The following is a 19715-nucleotide window of genomic DNA, read 5'->3' as shown; positions in this document are numbered from 1 at the left end:
CATCAAGTCATCAAGTGGCTACTTGCTAAACGGAAAAAAAATTGTCGCACAACAGGCAGCATATACGGTCAATCTACTGAGAAAACCGTTACAGTGACAACTCTGTGCACAAATCTGGTGTACGCTCGCGATTAGGGGCGCAATTAGCTGAGTTCAGCGATTTAGCGCTCATTCTCGATCATGCATCAGCGAGTTTATCTGACGTCGGTATCTTGCGGTTAACTGAAAGCATTTGTCCTTTTTTAATTTTTAAAGAGCGATTCAGCTATTTCAAGCACGTTTGCGTGCGTTTGCGCAGACCTGAGACTTTAGACCACTGTTTGCTCAATCCCTCAACCACCCCATTCTTCCAGTGCGCAAAAACAACGTTAGGAAATAAACTTAGAACACTTGCCCTGTCAAAAAGCTAGAGTGTATGCTTAAATATGATTCCTCACAAACTGTGGTTATCAAAAAGAGGTCTCAGCTTTAGAGTTGCCGATAACATGTGATCTACGCTACTTATTATTTCTTTTTGGCGGACGGCAGCTTACACGTGCTGTGTTTTTGTAGCTCCGTAACGTGCGCGAGATATCATGCTTTATGCAGTTCATCATGTGCATTTGTCGTCGTTAGAAAGCAGGCTGACATAGTATTGCGGCAACATTAGGTAACTGTGCCTCACGCGCAACAAAAAGATTAAAGGCGCGCTTGGTTATAGCGCGAGTTACCATGTTACATCCGCCGTTGGTAACATCGAATGATGTGTGCTGTTTTTCATTTTGATACTTTTTTTTTCAAAATTTAGTCTTTCGAATATTACTATAACATACTTTATATATTACAGAAGGAGGCACTAAGTAATTACCTGTTAGTGGGACCTCTAGTTAAAGCGTGTTTAAATTATAGAACGTGCTGATAGGAACAAAATTTAGAAATAGCTGGAAATTACAAGGAACCAGGTTAAAAATAAATGAACAACACATCGGGTTGTTCAAGATTACAGAAGAATGGGCCAAAAATAAGGTCTATCAGGGATTAGACATGGATTCGTGTGTTTATTCGCCACCCCCCCCCCCCCTAACTCATTTCGTCCTCGTAAAAATAAAACATGTTCCTGATGACAATAAATTGGGTCGATCACGCTTAGAGCCATTTCTGCGAATAACTTTGTTCTTATTATGTACTTTAGCTGTAAACATTTGAGCAATAATGACATCACGGCGGCTCAGGCCATAATGTTATTGGCAAAAATTTTGGGTGCGAAATCTTCAGCAACGTTAATTTGAGATAGTTTCATCTGTCATTTTCTACATAAATGCTAGCTGGAGAATAAAGAATAGAGACTGGGTGACCAGGTGAAGTAATGTCGATTGAATAGCGAAACGGGTTAACTAAGCTCATCAAGAGTGAGTCACTTTAGTTGTAGTACTTAAAATGTATGACCCAGCAGCGCTCACAATCAGTCGCTTATTCGAATCAAGCGGGCTGGCAGACACATCACGATGACTGTTTTATTCATGTCAATAAAATCGATGCCGTTAAGACATCGGCGAGCTATTTCTTTATTCTGCGGTAGTCGTGCTGAATGAAAGACCCGAGTTTGTTAACTTGGACCACGGGTAGTGCTGAAGCAAAGGACCCTTTGTAGGTGAGCTGACGCAACCCGTACCGAAACTCTATCAAAGATTATTGTCCTTCTGTTTGTATGAGCAATAAATGCATACGCCGGCCTGATCTTACTGAATGTGTGGCTTCAGAGTTGAGTGAGGCTGTCAGACTGCAGTCTCCCAGTATGCAAGTATAAGCAGTGCTGCAAGCTGGTTACGAAATGCGTGAAAGGGCGATGGACCAGGCCACCGTTGGCTTGAATATTTCCCCACGGTCGCAAACAAGTTTCCATACCGCTGCGGACGAGCGACGCGTACGGTGTCGGCACTATTTGTGACTTAATGGACGGGACCACTCTCAGTTCGTGTAAAAGAATTATTGACAGATTCCCGTTTTCGCAGCGCCCCGCAACTCAATTTTTTCGGGATTGGTTAGTATAACGGGCGCCTAAGCCCTATAAAATGCTGTTTTAGGCTTCTATCATCATCATCATCATCATCATCATCATCATCATCATCATCATCATCATCATCATCATCATCATCAGTCTGGAGACGCCCACTGGCCTCTCCCATGCTTCTCCAACTATGGGTGAAGCCTTTGCCCTGCAGTGGGCGCAGCCAGGCTGATGATGATTATTATAATGGCTTCTATAGGGCTCTAAAACTGACATTTAAGGCTTATATTGGCACCGAATACATGCATTTAGACATGTATTTGCTTAATTAATAAGAGCTTGCGCTGTGCGTTTAAGGCTACGTTACGATGTTCTATAGAAACATGGCCTTGTAAACCCCCTCTTTTGTGCAAATCATTGTTTACTCGATAAAAATGGATGAGGAAAGCTGCGTAGTACACAAGATTTCACTGAAATTCAGTGTAACTAGACATCATGCGAAAAGTTGTAAACGCAGTAAAGGACAAGCACCATCTGCGGCTTTCACGTCGTGCCTTTGTTATTGAACATTGGTTTGTACGCAGAAAAAGAATGCTCAACATTCATTGAAATTAGGGGAGCATATGTGTATTTCACAGCGTTGGATGACTCTACGTACTCTGGAACTCGAGAATGTTCGCAGTTCAGAAACCATCGACAGTTCTTTCAGCGCAGAAAGTCCAGGATTTCCATTCCAGACAGACTGAATGCTCGAACTAACTCTATCAGCAACAATTCCATTATGGGTAGTTTTATTATTTTCTGAAATGTTCAAAATGCGCCAAACATTCAAGGTTACAGTTACGACCAGGCGTTCAAGTTGCCGGATTATGTCGGCTAAAAACATCAAGCGGGTGCACAAGCAAATTAAGTCATCTTCAAGTCTATTGTCGCGTAGCGCAGTCTGAGCTCTTCTCACGGTGATGATCTCGTCTGGCACAATGCTGTTAGTAAGAGTTGTTACACGGCTTTTTGGTAATAATCGGCCGCCTTCGCTCAAAATCTCCCGCCGTTGGTAACTTGATAAACAAACCATGGCTAGAACAAAACATGGAAAAAGGCACTTTTATGCTCTGGAAATCCAAGATAGGCACCCACGTTGAAACTGACAGTTATAGGCACAATAAATGTACGAACTCAAGTTTTTATAGACTCATAATTGGTGCCTATGTGTTAAATAGGTACGATAGGGAGACCAGAAAAAAAATAATCATTTGGCCTAACGTTTCGGTCTCTTAGTGATGACAACTCCTGGGAAGCTTGAAGAAGCGGCGTGCACGCCTATTATATTCTTCTAGTCTATTCTTACGGTTCTAAGGCGTACGTAACATAGCACGCGACAGATATGGGCTCGCATGAGTACCTCTGCATTTTGGCTGCAAGAAAGCAAATTTATTCAAAGGAGCGCGCTTTGCTGATTTCGTAAGCACTTATTCAGTCAAGGAAGTTGATAGGACGACGACGATAAATTATTTAGCTGTAACAGTAAAAGGAGAAAGAAGCAAATTGAGACAGAACCATTTGAGTGACGAGTTGTCTCAAATATTTATAAAGTGTCGTTGAGCACTTAATGTGCTTAATTCTCATTTCAGGCTTCAACAAACTCTGAAGAGTGCCACAGCTCTCCCATCTGCAGGTGTTTCAGGGCATCCTGGAGCCACGAAACAACCATCTACAGCCTTTCCACACTTCTGAAGTCATCGACTGCGCGGCGGAATAAAATGCGATAGCTTTAGCAGCAATTGTGAGACAGCACTTGTGTTATATTGTGGTGTAATGTTTGGTCAATGTATTATTGCTCGCATTACGCTTATAAATTGCGCGTATACTTCTAAAATGCGCATCACGTTGTATTAGGGTTAACCAGCCTCAGCATCAGAAAATTTTGTTACTTGCTCCCATTTTTTCCAAATTACTTTTGCTCGTAATGGTACGTAACTGAAGCCTCAATAAGAGCAGGGTTCACACAGCAAATATCACGGTGCGGAATAGCAAAACGATGCGAGCCTACAGCCTTTTTCAAATATGTAAGGGCTACTCCGCGCCTTCGGCATATATGTCCTTAGGCTGCGTAGCCTGGTTGGTTCCTTTGACGCTCTTCTCACTACCGACCTATAAACGCTCAATACGAGAGTTATTTTCATTCTCCATAGTGTTAGAACTAATGACATGGCAGGAGAATTTTTTTGAGCAGCCCTTAGTCCGGCTGGCACTTGCTCGAAACGCAGTCGATATGCTGCGTGCCAATTTTATAAATTATTAAAGGTTAACTACGACGCTATTTATTTTATGGTAAGTGATCTCGTCCGGGGCGTTCTTGTTTTTCAATACACGTAATCTCTCATGAAACGTCAGTGGCGTCTTTATAGCCGTAGACGTCGGGTATGTTGAGGTTGAGAGATGAATAAGAAGGTGCGGAGGGGCCCATATAGGAATACAGATAGAATGGCTCATGACATAAAATTTTTATCCCGGAAACACAAAACTGTTACTATCCAAATAAGTTCTACCACCTACTCGATGCTTTTCTCTCGTAGGAACACACTGTACCCGAAACCTGCTATATATGTGACTAAATATCGATATCAACTCAAGAATGACACCTTTTTGTGAAATTTCTATAGTGATAGTTAAAGATAATGACGTAATTACTGACTTCATTTGATATGTTATTTATCTCTCAGCAGTGTAGCCGGAGACAAGATAAAAAATGTCCAACAATTACGATGCTCCCTGGCGCAACATTTGAGCGCAGCTCGATACATCTTTTCATTTCGCAATATAACGAGGCTAAGAATTTGAAAGCAAGATCACCGCACCGACTTGCAGTAGGCCAGCGCCGTCAGCGCCATCGCAGAGAGAGAGGGGGGGGGGCGTATGTGAACGCTAGCATGATTAGCGGCATCGGAGCCAGCAGGGTCACGAGCCAGCAGGGCCAGCAGGGGCACGAGCGCGTTCGCGCCATTACACCGAGCAACGCCGGCGCTCAACCCAGGAACGGGCGCCCCCTAAGATCGGAGCTCTAGAACTGAGTAAACAGATGTATAGGACCTGTATGCACGACGCACACGTCAGCGTCATGCTCGTTGAAACAGAAAAATGCAACCTGATTTATTGTGCAATACACCACACATCACGCACGCACACACACACACTCTCTCTCTCTCTCTCTCTCTCTCTATATATATATATATATATATATATATATATATATATATATATATATATATATATATATATATATATAGTGAGGTTAAGCATACACATGACTGGTTTCCTCCAGGATATGACAGAGGATTGATGTAAAGAGAGAAATGAAAGGGGAAGGCGAAACACCGCTTGGAAGATGAGACATCTGCACGCTTTCAACACCAAAACTATATCTCTCTCCTACCTGAAGGTAGGAGCGCTTCTGGCTTTTTGGCTTTCTGCACTGACAAACAACGGGATCACGGTACCGTAACCATAGATGTGCTGAAGTAAACGGATCATTCTCGAGTGAAGGGTTCTCGACAATACTCAAGCAAAAGGCTCGATAACTGGAAAGCAAATGTGCCTACCGTCACTTCGCTATTGTTTTAAGAAATTTGTTCATCCACAGATTTAAATTAAATTAATCCTTTGTTTTTATCAGAAAGGGAAGCCGGCTTAGCAGGGAAGAGCTTTTTGAGTGCAGGCAAGCGAGAGTGCCATGGTGATGAAGTCCACGTTATGATGTACTTTTACTTTGCAATCAACTTTATAACTATTTGTTCTTTACCTGAATTTTAGCAGCGCTAGCTCTACTTTGTTAACTTAAGTTGCAGCGAAAGATTTTGTTACAGACCACACCGAAGAAATCCAGCATTGTCTTGTATGCCGCGGGTAACATTGGGCATGACGATGACAAGAAGGCTCCTCGGGGCCCCTTTATGAAAAGAAAACTCAGCTGGGAGCATTGAAACAGGTGGCTGCCATGTGTTTAACATCGCTCTGACAAGCGCATCAGTTTGCTTCTGAACAGCTTCTTTGCGCGACGATCGAACCACATGGTCTCCGTGCTCAGCTGGTGGAAAGAGTGAGCAAAAAAAAATGGAGGGCCTCGCGGTGTTCAACACACTCCTGATTTTATTTGAAGTCTCAAGTGTTAGCAGTGGTAAGTTTTACGTAAGAATTCTGTTTTCATTTTATTCGCCAGACTAGCTTGTGACTGACTCGTGACAGTTCACAGAGAACTTCATGAGCACACTGACTGGAAGAGTGAGGACTTCAAGCAAAAACTTCACGTACTTTAGATGTTACTAAAAGAAGTGTGTAGGGGATATTCATTTGTGTGTTCAAATGACAAAGTTTGAGTTGAAAGCTTCGTGTGTTAGGGATCGCTAAAATGCAAAATTGTTAATGCACCGAGATGCGTCGATAGGCGAGGTTATTGTAGTTCAGTGGTATTGAGGACTGTTCATCCATCATGAGCTGAACTTTAAACATTGCTTCCTGGAAATATGACTGGGGGATACTTCTTAAGTTGGTTGTGTAAGCATGGGCGAAAGGGAGAAGAACCGCTAAGGTATTTCTGAAACATTCTCCGCTTACTTAAAGAAAATGGAACCGCCTGCCCATAGGAATCGCCAGAATAACTGCGCGTTGCTTTTTTATTCTGCAACTGAATTCCTTGACAGAGGTCAATGAGCTATATGGGAAAAAAGAAAAGAACGCTTTTTCTGAGTTTATTAACGCAGCTGTGGGGAAAACAAAGTTACCGCGGCAAAATAAGCGCTGGGAATATTAGCCTCGACGTAGATTCGAAATAAACTGTTTTCAGTAAGTATGCTGGCGGCAACGCTAGATGGAGTGAAATGAAAAAGGAAAAAAAAAACAACAACATTGATATTAGAAGCATAAAGGAAGTCATACCTTTTACAATGAAGATGTTACCTAGCATATCCGTCCCATCTTTCGCCTTATTATTGGTACACTCAATATTGCCTTGCAGCAGATCTGATGCCGCGCCATATGTTGATGGAACAAATTCGAGGACGTTTACTAGACGGCGGTCGTCCAGGTAATCATCTTCTGTGTATTGAACTCGTTTCTGCACGGGCAACATTGATTACACATAAGTAAATTTGTTTCTGTCGATCTGTGCTACAAAACAAACGGTGAAGAACTGCGCAGGTTACGGCTAGCAATAACGTATCTTTCTACTCCTAAAGAAATAGCCTAAATTGTGAAAATGCTGTTTTAAATGATAACAGAGAAGCATTTTCTTGAAGGAATTCAAAATAAGAACAAGAAAACCTTAATATCCAGCTCTAAAGTTGATCCTAAAACTAGGATTTAGTTGAAGTATTTGTGAAACCGACTTGGTTGCCTCACCGCAACGTATATCTCTTTCACAAAATCACAGAGCGAAGTGGAGGTAAAACGCAATAATAGGCGCAAGAAATGCGCAAGAAATGACAGTCCTTCTACTAAGAAATAACAATGTGGTGTTCAAATACCCTAAGGTGTTCGAGAGAGTGTTCCAACACGGTAGAGAATCCGCGTTCACCAAAGCTGGCGAAATTCAGTATCTCAATGCAGCAACATTATGTAATTAAAGGTTAAGATAACAAATATCCTCCGAAATTTTGTCTGCCTTTCAAATCGGGAGTGTCAATATTGCGTCAGGATGCCAGTTTCACCTCTTCTAGGAAAAAGTACATTGAACTCATAAATGCTGTGGACGCGGAAATTCTGCAGAAATTCAGAAGAAATATTGTGGAGATAAAAACAGGAAGGAAAGTTCTAGCGAGGTAATCGGAAACAGAATGAGATATTTACGCTGCATGCGGAACATTTTTACATCCACGATTTGGCTTCCACTACTTCTAGCACCATCACAAATGTCTAAACTGAGTCGCCAGAAGGCTTCAGGAGACGAAACTTCGCATAGTAGCTAGTGGTGTGATGCTATCTTGAATTGTAAGCATATCGTTCGGTAGACTTATGAAAGCCATGTAAATTTTTTCCTGAATGTCTGGTAGATTTCTTACGAAAGAAATGCAGGATGGTCATCAACTATGGATCCGATTGTTCGTTCCACATAAAAGGAAAAGTCTGCGGCACTTAGAAAACAAAGAGCGAGTAATTGCGCCTGCGAATTAGAATTATGTTTCAGCTTGTGTCACCAAACATTTGTTTTTACATGGATTTATAAACGCCCATAACTAGGTGGTGGACTCTTCAGTGGAGCTGGACCTGGTCAAGGTGCAGGAATGGGTGGCTCCGGTCCTGGTTCGGCGATGCGACAAGATAGAGGTTGGTAACAATCCTGCTCTTGCGACCCTGTTACGTCAGCCATGTGAAGGCAAAAGCCGATGGTGCGAGCCGGCCAAATCTTTGGCTGTGGTGCTTAAGCGCCGAGTTTTGTCTCTCACAATGCACGAAACTTGCCATATGATTGATGTTAGGTGAATACTCATCAAAACACGTGTTGAACATTAATAGCCTCGCAAGGTGCTAGCGGACAGAAAACGACGCTTGCGCGGCTCAGCTGAATATTTTCCTGGCTGTTCATCACTAATTATTGAGAAATAAATAATTGTCATTAGTAGGTACTACTACATGCAGAGACAAAGCAACAGCGCTCGCATTCGATCTCATAGATGAGATGAATATATATATATATATATATATATATATATATATATATATATATATATATAATTATCAGTCCTAACACTCGTAGTACAGCCCTCTGGGTCATTGTCTTTTTCGAAAGTAGTCTTATTAGGGTTATTATAATTACACGAAGGTATTTCGCCTTCGTGAGCAGCAATCCTTGAGATAGTTACTCGGCTAGCTTCCCACGCTAAGAGTGCCGCACTCGCCTAGCACGTGATCCAGCTTTTCCTAGTCTCTAAAGCCGCTCAAGTTCGCTCTTATTCACGGGCGGCCATTTTTCTAAGAAAGCATGCCTTCCAACCACTCGGACAACATCAGTCCCTTTCCACGTAAGTATGAGGCTCTGGACAGGAGTTATGGCGCTTCAATGTATCCTGGAACCTGACGGACCAACCGACTGAGCTATCTTTCCGGGCAGCGTCCAAGGGTCGCGAGTTCAAATGGCCTGTTCTCTTCCTTTTTTGTTTTCCTTCTTTTTTTCTTCCCCCCTTTTAATATGCATTTTCTTTTAGTTTATCATTGTACAGGAACCCTCCAAAAAAAAGAAAGCAAGGAAAAAAAATTTTCTCTAATACGTATGCCCACATGTGCAGGTCATAAATACCAGGTTCTCTAGTTGAGTGCCTTCATCACACTGCGCTATAACCGAGCTCAGATTGGTCCACCTTGACTGATCAAATAAGGCCCCACTGTAGGTTAAATGAGGCGTACAACTCCTGCGCGGGCGGTAGAGTATCCGCCTCACGTGCATGTAAAAAGAGACATGTATGTAAAAAGGGAGCGGCATGTAAAAAGAGACATGCAGCTCCCTTTGTTAAATGTGCCGTGGGAGTCGTATATCAAATTCCTCTCACATCCGGAAAGAAGTACATCGGACAAACCGGCCGCTGTATTAACGACCGATTAGCGGAACATAATGGGGATTTGCAAGATGGCACTGGTTCTCATCTGCCGCAACATTGTAAAGCCTGCGGAGAAGAAAGGAAGATTAAGTGTGTGGCAAGGCTGAAAGAAGCAAAGGTTTTAAACAGAAGTAAGGACCAGACAGTCCATGAACTGTTGCAGGCCTTCTATATTAAAAGAAACTGTAGCGATTGTGTTAGCGCCCTATCTATCTCTATTTATAAGAATGAAACTGCTTTTTTAGATACACGGGTGTGAGATACGTGTGTGCCTTAGCTATCTTTTATCCGCTTTATGTAAAACCCTCGCGCGCATGTGTAGGTCTTGCTACCCGTCTTGATTTGTCCTTATATTCATTCGCATACGCGGTGAATAAACAGTTGGAAGTTGCGCGTGTCCCGTCTCGCTTGCTATGTGTTGCCTTTATCTGCGCCACAACCCTCTTCTGGAGAGTGTAAAATTACACGAAATTACAAAATAGCAAAATTGCAACTTGTGTATGCCCGTAGGTGGCGGATTCCTTGGTTCACTCGGCGTGTTCAGGCATTTCTACAGGAATAACATTGATTCACAGTGGAGGAAGACAACTGTATGGTGAGGTATGGTATGGCATGTATGGTGAGAAACAGAGCAACAAAGGAAGTCAAGCGGAAAGTCAGAGAGGCTGAGATAATCTCATGGGTGGCGGCAATCAAAAAGAAACCTGCCATCAGTAACTACTTAAGAGGACAAAATAAAATCGGGAAAGAAACAATTTATAATAACTCGACGGGAAGCTCATTACTTTACGAAGCGAGATCAGGATGCCCTAGAACTCGCACTCATAAAGCGATATATAAGAACGAAGAAGCGTGTGCTTGCTGCGGAAAAGCTAGGGAGACGATGAAGGAGGTTGCATTAGAATGTGAGAATATCTGCCCAGCAATCGATTTAGGAATCACTGGCCTCGTTGAAGCCTTTGGATTCAGTGAGAGTAAGGGGAAAGTAAACATGTCCGATAGAGATTAGTAAGAGGCGATTGGAAGATTGGCGGAAGTAGCGAAACGACAAACAACGGAGGCGTGCAAAAATAAAGTTCAGAATAGGCGTTCCGAAACTTCGGTTATGGCAAATAATCATGTTTTTTTTAACACAGGCAGGAGATTAGGCACTAAAACAACAAGAGTTTGGTGGAGCAACCTACCGCCCCGTTCCAAAGGGGATGCTCACAACATCCATCCTACATCTATCCGTCCATCCATTGGCCAGAGAAGGCATGTTGGCTTGGGCGCCTCCAGTGTGGGTTTTGCGATAAGACAAATTGTATATGTTTAGCAACTTCAAGCCAGAAAGCGCATTTATTTGTGGCTAGGGTGATAAGTTACATCTAAATGACAGTGAACATACAATATTGTCTAACGTTGCGTATTCATATACTGCTCTAGGACACCAATATTTATGTGGGCGGGGAAACCGAGGTTTCATCAGTAGCTTTACTGTTTTGAATGTGCAGCTAGGGTATTATTATGGAAGAAATGATGAAATATTCGAAACACTTTATTCATTTCTACATATTGCGCAAAAAGCTATTCAAGTGCAAAATAAACCATCTTCCATACCTTCAATAAAGTACACTGATGCCAAAGATGTGAACATCGTTTTTTCGTTATTGCTCGTTTTCAGGACACCGACCACCAGGTTCTGGTATTTTTGGAGGTTCCTTTCCATTGGCAGGTGGAGCCTTCGGGGACTCTATCCCTGGCCCTAGAGGTGGACTGTTTGGAGGTTCGTAATCGTCGTACTGATCTGTCAGAAACGTCAGAGTTGATGCAACTTAATCAAGCGTTCCGGTAGACGTCGTCAGGTTTGGGTAGTTGGTGTTGTAAAGTCAAGCAACATGGGAACTAAGAGCAAAAATACAGCTTGAGCTCCGGAGCTTCTATCTCAATGCATAGGAATGAAGAAGTCGTTTATCTCGGCAAGCACTGTACCGACTTTTATGAAATTGGCTGCATTTAAGGGAGAATACTACATTTCAGTAACTCTATGGCACCAATACATAATAAAAAGATGCAAATTGCTAAATGCTTTAAAATATACGAAACTATGAAAAAATACGAAAAACAAGAAACTATGATGTGGCAAATCCTCAACCCAAGAACAAATAATAATGAAAATTATGTAAGCTGCAAGTTGTAATACTTTCAAAGTGGACAAATTTAGCGTAGTACTCACATCTTTAAAATATGCCCCTGATTTATGAGTTTGAATTTTTAAAGACCGTCGTAAGCATTGTAAAAATTAACTTAAGCTGTGCACTTATACATCCTAACTTGGGATACTCTAATAGAGGGTTTCTCAAACTTTTCAATGGCTGACTCAATTTAGTACCACCGGCCTCACCATGACTCCCCCTCTCCCCTACCAGGTTTTTAAGCCTTTTGCAGATTAAACTTTCTCGATTACTCATATATATGTATATATTATATTCTAAACGCAATAACCATTCCAAAAAGTCCTTCTAAACGTGCTTGTGTTTTGGAACAACGAATGATTTATTGAAGTATATTACAGAAAGTGGTGTATTTGCAACGGGTGAACCAATAGGTGGGTCCGTGCGGTTCAAGGCACATCGCATGCCTGTTTCCTCATAGAACCTGTTTATACCGTTTGATTTCTTTACTACGGGAGTCCAGAAACCACTCATACAGAGGTATTTTGATGAGAAAGGAATCAGAACATTCAGGGCGAATTTGTCGATCTTGCAGAAATGGGGGAATCATTTTGGCCCAGCAATTAGATCTGCACAGCTGTTGTTTCTGGAGCCCCTGATTGGCTGCAGTGTTGTTGATGAGTTTCGAGAGTTTTGCTTGCAAGTCGTTAGCAAGAGCACCCACAACGTTTTGGAAAGCAGTGCCAGTAAATTTAAGCTGTACATTTTCCTTTGCATCGATATCTCGGGAACAGTGTCTGCGCCCGTCTTGTAGGCTTGCCTAATGTTTCTGACGTCCTGTTGCAGTTGCTTTTTTTACCAATGGCTTTATTCAGAGGTTAGAAGGAAGCTACAATGAAGCTACAAGCTTTCAAAGAGCTAGTATGTCTTGGAAAGTTTTCATGACATCTGTGTGCATTACGATGCTGGCATCTGGGCCTTGTATATATCCTTATATAGTACTCGTATATTTAACAGCGCCGAAAGAATATGGGCAAAGAGTATGAAAGTTCACCTTCCTTGCGGCTAGCAGAATGTAGATGTAGTTAGGCACTGCACAGCCCCCCCCCCCAAAAGGGCTCATGATCAATTTTAGGCTCATCACCCGCAGATTGAGAAGCATTGGTCTAACATCTAGTATACAGATCAGCGATATCTAATATTGATGTAGAGTTAGGTATTTGTAAACTTCCTTCTATTTTTTTACTTACCAATTGTCGGACATTTTTGTAAAATATCGCAGGTCCTAACTAAATGTTCTGTTTAGAGTCACTCGAATTGCACTTTCTCTGTGCGATGCATCAAGTATCTCTCAGACGCAACAATAAAAGAACGTTTCTGCGTCTTGTACATAAGGGAATTGGAAAATGGCAGTATGCCTCCAGCTAAAGCTTCCACTTCAAAGGCAAATGCTTCTAGTTTTCTTTTAAGGACGTTCTTTTAGTATTGACAAATTTTCTAAGCTGCTACTTGACTCTGCTGTGTATTTCGAAGTATCAACGCAATATTCATATATCTGAAATGTTTTTATTGACGTACACTTGAACGTTTCTGCATACTAAATTTATAGAGGTAATAAGGATAGAATTAAGGAAAGATTATATTCTGCCAGAGAAATACATTCCAGACGTACTTCTCTGCCCATCCTTATCAATGAGTTTTCTTTCGTGTATTTCTTGCAGGGCCTATTGGTGGACGTCCCTTCTCAGGACCCACGATAGATAACAATGAAGATCTGACACGCCAACCTGGTTCTGGTATATCACGCAGTAAGCCTTCTGTAAAACCATCGGATGATTCAAGATTTGGCGAAGAGTATGGCGAGAGCAGCGAGGAAGGGTTGTTTGACCTTTCTAGAAAACGAAAGGGTATGTAGAGATGGCCCAGAAGGTAGACAGAGAAGATTAGAGACGGTGAAATCATTATATATATATTTATATATATATATAATTTCACTATCTCTAATCTATATATATCTATATATATAATCTATCTATCTATCATATATAAATATATATATAAATATATATATATATATATATATATATATATATATATATATATATAGTTATTTAGAGAATATGCCACAGAGAAACGCTTATGAAAATCTAGTTAGTACAAGCAGACTACGCCATTATTTCTCGCTGTCCCGTCTCAAAGAGGACACCATATTAGAAATTATCATCATGATCATCATTATTTTGCCTCACCTATCAGTCCCCATGGGCACGGTCCTGTATAGATGCACACTTCTAGAGTATCCCTTTTTCTAACGCTACAGAATTTATTCAGAGAAGGAAAACTCGGCCTTTTCTATGCGTTTGAAGGCGTACGCAGCGTGTTTTGCAAGAAAATGTCGTCGCTGTCCACCGAGAACATGCACTCGAAGACTATGGGGTGGCGCACTGTAGTAACAGGCGAGCACGGGAATTACGGAAGCCCCACGTAATATTGACGCATATTCAAATTTTTGTTGTGGTTTATGCAGTAGGGCAACAGTGATAGCAAAAATATAATGATGACGCATAAGATTTCAAGATTTGTTTTATTTTGGAGAGCCGTCAAAGCGTGCCAAGACGCGGCGCCATTCCCGCATTTATATTTGCATCATTTTCACGCGCGTTCTATTCATTTCCGTTGCTCTGTGGGAGCCGCTGCTGGTGGTTTTAGGGAAAAGGAGGTGTGAGCCGGAGACTCCACTTATTGCGGGGCATCCACACTGGTTTAAACAATAAGATGTCGTAAACATACCTTTTTTGTATTATTCAAAAGTGTGCCCTGTGGCGTAAAACGCTTGGTGTATGCAAATTATATATACACGTGTAATGGGTCATGTCCGATGAGATTTTTATGCTAGTTAGGATAGCAGTGTAGAGAAGACTCCTGTACAACAATAAGGGCCAATGGCACCCCTTTCTGATTCGTTGTGCTGCAGTGTTTATAGCTCTGCCACCATGGTAAGTCATCATGTCACCAGGAATAAGTGCCTTTATCACCGATGGGTGTTACATGATCATTCCACTACACGTAAAGACGTTGACGTTGGTCGTCCTCGCAGATATGTACAGCGATGTGCATTTGGGCGGTAAACAGGTTGTCGGACAAGCGCTGTAGGGGCGCATGCTTTACCATATTACTAACAGTAAATACACTGTCGACATAGTCGTGATTAGCTAAGTGTGTGCCTACTACACGGCTTGTGAGCCCACTCTATTATCCTGAATATCATCATCTCCTTGTGTTCACTGCAGCACAGCCAATAACACCAGAATCTTCTATAGCCATGCTTAATTACTTCTGTGTCAGGTTAGCTGACACGACATCTGAAACTTTTCCTAATCTCCACATATCATGACACTCCATCGCTAATCGTTTTCTTGCAGCTGCTCGACACAAAGAATGCCGCTAAGGACTAAGGACTCACAGCATTCCAATAAGATGCCATTTCTGTCACTGTGATGTTTCTGACGTGACCTGTTTTCGCGGCGATTTGCCTTCCACGGATGCTCTTGCACTGCGAAATAGCCTTTTCTTCTTGATTTCTCGCCTTTTCTCTTTCGTTCTTTTTTCTTGCACTTTCTTTATCAGCTTTTCTATCATAATAAACGTATACCTCTCACTTTCTTTGAAACTGCGCTATAGGTTTTACAGCAGTAGATAGCGGCTGGCTGCAGGACGACGTCAAAAATTACCTGTGCTCACACGTGTCCAGATATTCAGCTCGAGGGGACAGCTCACGAGATAAGATAACCAAGTAGGCTTGACGGATACCTAACGAAAGCCGCACACCTGCCAGGAATATTGACGAGGTTACGCGGAGCGCTACAGGAAAGAATTGTGGCGCATCTTGTACGTCTTACAACATGCAGACCAATTATTCTGAATAAATGTAATATCTGCATCCGCAATATAAGAAGCGCACTACTTGCACTAGCCAAAATATAAAATCACGACCCTCGAACAAATTTAAAGCGTATTTCGCGTGAACGTACTTACTCCCATTTCTGCTGTTAATAATTATCTAATCACCGTCATTGTTTATCAAATTGTCGCCCTCATAGAGCGCCATTCAGCTGCAAGGTCAAGCGAAGGACCCGTATCTGTCCACGCTACCTCACAGTGACGAAGCATTGTCTGCTCTTTCCAAGCACAGATACAGAACTGATTACGTGCCTCTCTTGGCGCAGAGTAATAAGTCAGGTGCAAAAGCCGCCTGCTCCTTGTTCAAATTCGCACCACGCCAGCTGTGCCGATGGCGTCATCCGCTGTGGCAGTCGCCTATTCATGCTTCGTGGCATGTGCCCCGCAGCCCTCATTCTTGGGGCTGTACCAACTTTTATCGCCGACCTTCATACACCCGCATCGCGAATCTTCAGTGGGGCCATATAGGCGCAAAAAACTGTTCCCAATATCAAATTGCTCCCCATCGTTAGGAAATTAAGCATTTCACTAAAATATTTTGTTGAACACCACTTTGTTTCTATCCCAACGCTCGTGTTAGGCAAGAAAGGAGGCCCCCCCCACCCCACCCTGAGGGAGTGTTTTCTTACTGAGGGAGTGTTTTTCGCAGGACAGGGGCCACTGCGTGACCACATCGAACGTCAAAGGTACTCAAGACCGGGTTCTCGAGATGTTAGCGCAGGTGAGCGCACAAATGCACGCCGGAATCATGACATAAATGTAAAACGCCTTAGCACATGCCAAGCTCCCAAAAATTGCGGTGTCATTAGCGACCGCAGTCGCAGATATGCGCCCTATTGGTATCCACTGCGGACTTCTTGAACCGCGCAATATATTTCCTACGGAACCTTGTTTACGTGATCTCCAGATGAGGTTGTGGTTTTTAACCGCTAGTAAACAGACTATGATGCCATTGTCGTCCTCCATGAGCGTGCTGGGAGAACGACGAGTGTTATTCAAATGCGCGAACTGCTCATATAATAAGGCCTGAGTATAAAGGCGGGAAATGGAAGCCTGAGCCTGTGTCCCCTCCGCTTGGAGCTTGATCGAATACACGATCGGGAAGAGAGACTGGTTGTCCAGTGTCCAGTATCCAGAGTGCCATTATTTGGTCGATACCACCTTTTTGTGTTCTTTCCCTTGGTTTTAAAGCCCAAGCGTTCTTGTGTAGATTGAGTGCTCTGAATACATTCTATTAGGTAAATAAATGCATATAGACATCCCGTTGCGTGTGCGGTGCTCGGATATAGGATGTCGTGACGGAGCAGCTACAGAGGCGAGTTTTGTGTCTTCTACGAAACACGGGTTTCTTATTGATATTTGGGAACACAGAAATTCCACAGAAAAAGAACGACACAGGAGTGGCAGATCTCAGGTTTCTTGAGTGATAAAGGCGGGCGGCAAACCGTTAATGCTTATCGTCTTGTATTCAGCTCTTAGCGAAGTCACAGCTTTGAAAATTCAAATGTAAGAAATTCATATGCACCAAACTGTAGCGAGTAATGAAAAATTATATGTCTACTGCCTGTTATGTTAACTGGAGTTATTGAATAAATAGTTTCGTTCATATGAGTAAGTAATACACACACTTCGCTGAAGAGCCGAGCACATCACTTATGTTGATAAAGCTGCGCATTTCATTCAAAAAAATTATTAGCAAGCATAGGGAGACGGGTAATGGGGAGGGACGAAGCCGAGAAAAACATCTGGTTTTGCATAGAAAGGCCCTCAAAACTTCCAACAGTTCTGCAGTTCATTGAAAACACATTCTTGCCAAACGTTTTTGAAGGTTAGATCCCACTCCTGGCTTATAGCTCCCTGAACTGCAGTACATCTTGAGCATAAATATCAAAGGTACACTAAAGTTATGCCCGCAGTAAGAATTTCCAAACACTAAGGTGGTGCAACAAGACTTTTCGATGGTTTCTACTTATGCAGCTGAGGCGTAAGTCGGTTCCTATACAACTTCTACTCTGTATCATATTACAACAATGCCAGACCAGTGCTTTAGCTTCTCTTTAAAAACTCCGCGAATACCTGCATGCACATGAATTTACCGGTTTTTACTTGAAGGGGCATTATTCCGAATGCACAGCACTGTATTAACCTATTACGATTTTTCAATAGCAACGCTGCTGGATCGGGCTGGAAATTTAAGAGAATTTTGGCTCTCGTATATTCAGCAGCACTCAATCAGAGCTTTTAGAGAATGCTATATCAGCATGAATAGATTTAGCGTGTCTAATTTGTGTCCCTTCAAAGCATGCATTCCTACAACAGCCAACCTGCATTCACACGCAGGACTCCATGGTGGGAACGGCAGGGAAGCCGGTTTCGCCGTTACACCAGCCGTCACGACTCACGAGGGGGGTGCCCATGGAGGCGGCACGAGCAGGGCCAGGAAGAGACATGATAGCGGGCATTCCCACGGACGTGGGTCAAACGAAGAGGACGATGACAAATACGAGGAAAGAGATGATCACGCTTCACACAAGGGAAGAAGCGTGTCGATATCTACATTTGCAGCTCTCTCGCTGGCACGCCAATGTCTGAATTTGCTACACGATATGCTCGCACTGCTCACATCGAATCGTGGCGCATGAACCAGCAAATTAAACTGCAAAAGACATAGCGTTTCGTTCCTCCGACCTTGTGACGGCATGAGAGCGGTGAAAGTAAAACACGGGGAGAATGTCCTGCTTTCCTTTCCCTTCGTGTGCCCCCTAGCTGTTTTAAGCTTCGAACAGGTGAGTGGTCGTGATTGCTAGGCATGTTCGTATTGAAAGCAATGCACCCCGTTGCCAGACGGTACCGCAAGGCGAAATAAGTGACAGCAAAATCTTTAAATTGCCTACAAACTGAGCGCTAGTCATTACGGCAATGCCTTTCGGAGCTATTTTCCAGTTAACATTTCTTTTTGAATCGGTCTCATTGTCTGAATGGGATGAGAATGTGATGAAAATAGTTATGTGCACGCCGTCCGAGTGGCATGCTTAAGCGTAACAGCTTTAAAAGCGAGAGGACAATAGTGCATTGTGGGAAAATACAAGAGTAAATAAACAATAAAGCCAATATATATATACACAGTCTTAGAAGGAGCGCACCCAATGTTAATGCACGCTCACAACCTTCTTTAGGAGTTCTTCACAAGACATAAAAGGAATGTTTGTGTGCTGTCTATGGGCAGTATCGCTTATTCTGTGCTCTTATTACACTAAATCCCATAAGTTAGCTGTTTCCAAAGCTTCCTAGCAATATACCGCTGTTGCTCACGACACCTGTGCGTTCCAATGTGGAAAAGAATTGTTATATTTTTAAGCAATGAAGACTAATAGTTCACTGTAGAAATGCAGGCGCATCATATCAGTGAAACGAGGGGAGAAAAATACATGCGGATCACTCAAAACTTTGACTTGAGATCAAATCGGCAGCATATGAAAGACGTCATGGCCGGAGTGAAAGTCAGCCAGCGCGTGCCTGAAGAACGCACACCCGAACACGAAATGCTTAGCGGTGAAAAGGAAATGTTTTCATGCAAGCAGTACTAATCCCGGCACCATAAAAGAAACCAGCCCTTCTTTCTCAGGAACAAAGCTTCGCAGTCATAGGAAAGCTCGTCCTGCATGGTCAGGTAATCGAACACGGGAGCAATGCATTTCCAGGAAGGCCACTTTACGTGTTGTTTGGGTGCTATGTTTGAGTAAACGGCAATATTTCTGACGAATAAGTGTTGCTTACGCGGCACTTATACGCCAACGTTCTGTATTGCACAGTGGGTGGCGCAATATGCGAGTTGTGGAAGGCAATGTAATGCGAAGTATCGCTCCACAGACACAATCACCAAATAAAACATGAAAATACTGGTCATTTTGAACACAAGTACTTGGAAGGAAATTACCAAAGCGTCCACAAGAGGACGTTCACAGAATTGATTTAGACACTCAAATTGTCGTATACATGTTTCCGGCGTTTCGAAAATCCCCCCTGCCG

General features: G+C 42.7%; 1 protein-coding gene across 4 annotated transcripts; it reads left to right on the top strand.

Annotated features, from left to right (window-relative positions):
* The first annotated feature begins 5958 nt into the window (after positions 1-5958).
* On the top strand, positions 5959-18354 carry LOC142563943 (uncharacterized). 4 transcript variants are annotated; one of them, XM_075674692.1, is made up of 7 exons: positions 5959-6161; positions 7002-7067; positions 8219-8305; positions 11237-11338; positions 13448-13633; positions 16336-16407; positions 18027-18354. In XM_075674692.1, the coding sequence occupies exons 1-7, from the start codon at positions 6098-6100 to the stop codon at positions 18326-18328; spliced, it is 879 nt and encodes a 292-aa protein (XP_075530807.1). In that variant the 5' UTR covers positions 5959-6097; the 3' UTR covers positions 18329-18354. The 4 variants fall into 4 exon arrangements, with proteins under 4 accessions (XP_075530807.1, XP_075530808.1, XP_075530809.1 ...); XM_075674694.1 differs by having other exon boundaries at positions 5960-6161; positions 6999-7067; positions 13448-13534; XM_075674691.1 differs by having other exon boundaries at positions 5961-6161; positions 6999-7067.
* The last annotated feature ends 1361 nt before the right edge of the window (positions 18355-19715 follow it).

The sequence above is a fragment of the Dermacentor variabilis genome, chromosome 11, assembly GCF_050947875.1.
Source record: "Dermacentor variabilis isolate Ectoservices chromosome 11, ASM5094787v1, whole genome shotgun sequence".
In the NCBI taxonomy this organism is placed as follows: Eukaryota; Metazoa; Arthropoda; class Arachnida; order Ixodida; family Ixodidae; genus Dermacentor; species Dermacentor variabilis.
The sequence above is the reverse complement of the archived record's forward strand: the minus strand, read 5'-3'. Positions and strand labels throughout refer to the sequence as shown.

Excerpts from the sequence above, each read along its gene's own strand:
- LOC142563943 (XM_075674691.1), top strand. The coding sequence starts at position 6,098 with ATGGAGGGCCTCGCGGTGTTCAACACACTCCTGATTTTATTTGAAGTC. Across the intron at positions 6,162-6,998 it reads AGTCTCAAGTGTTAGCAGTG|CAGATCTGATGCCGCGCCAT; the intron begins GTAAGTTTTACG and ends ATTGCCTTGCAG. Across the intron at positions 11,339-13,447 it reads TAGAGGTGGACTGTTTGGAG|GGCCTATTGGTGGACGTCCC; the intron begins GTTCGTAATCGT and ends TATTTCTTGCAG.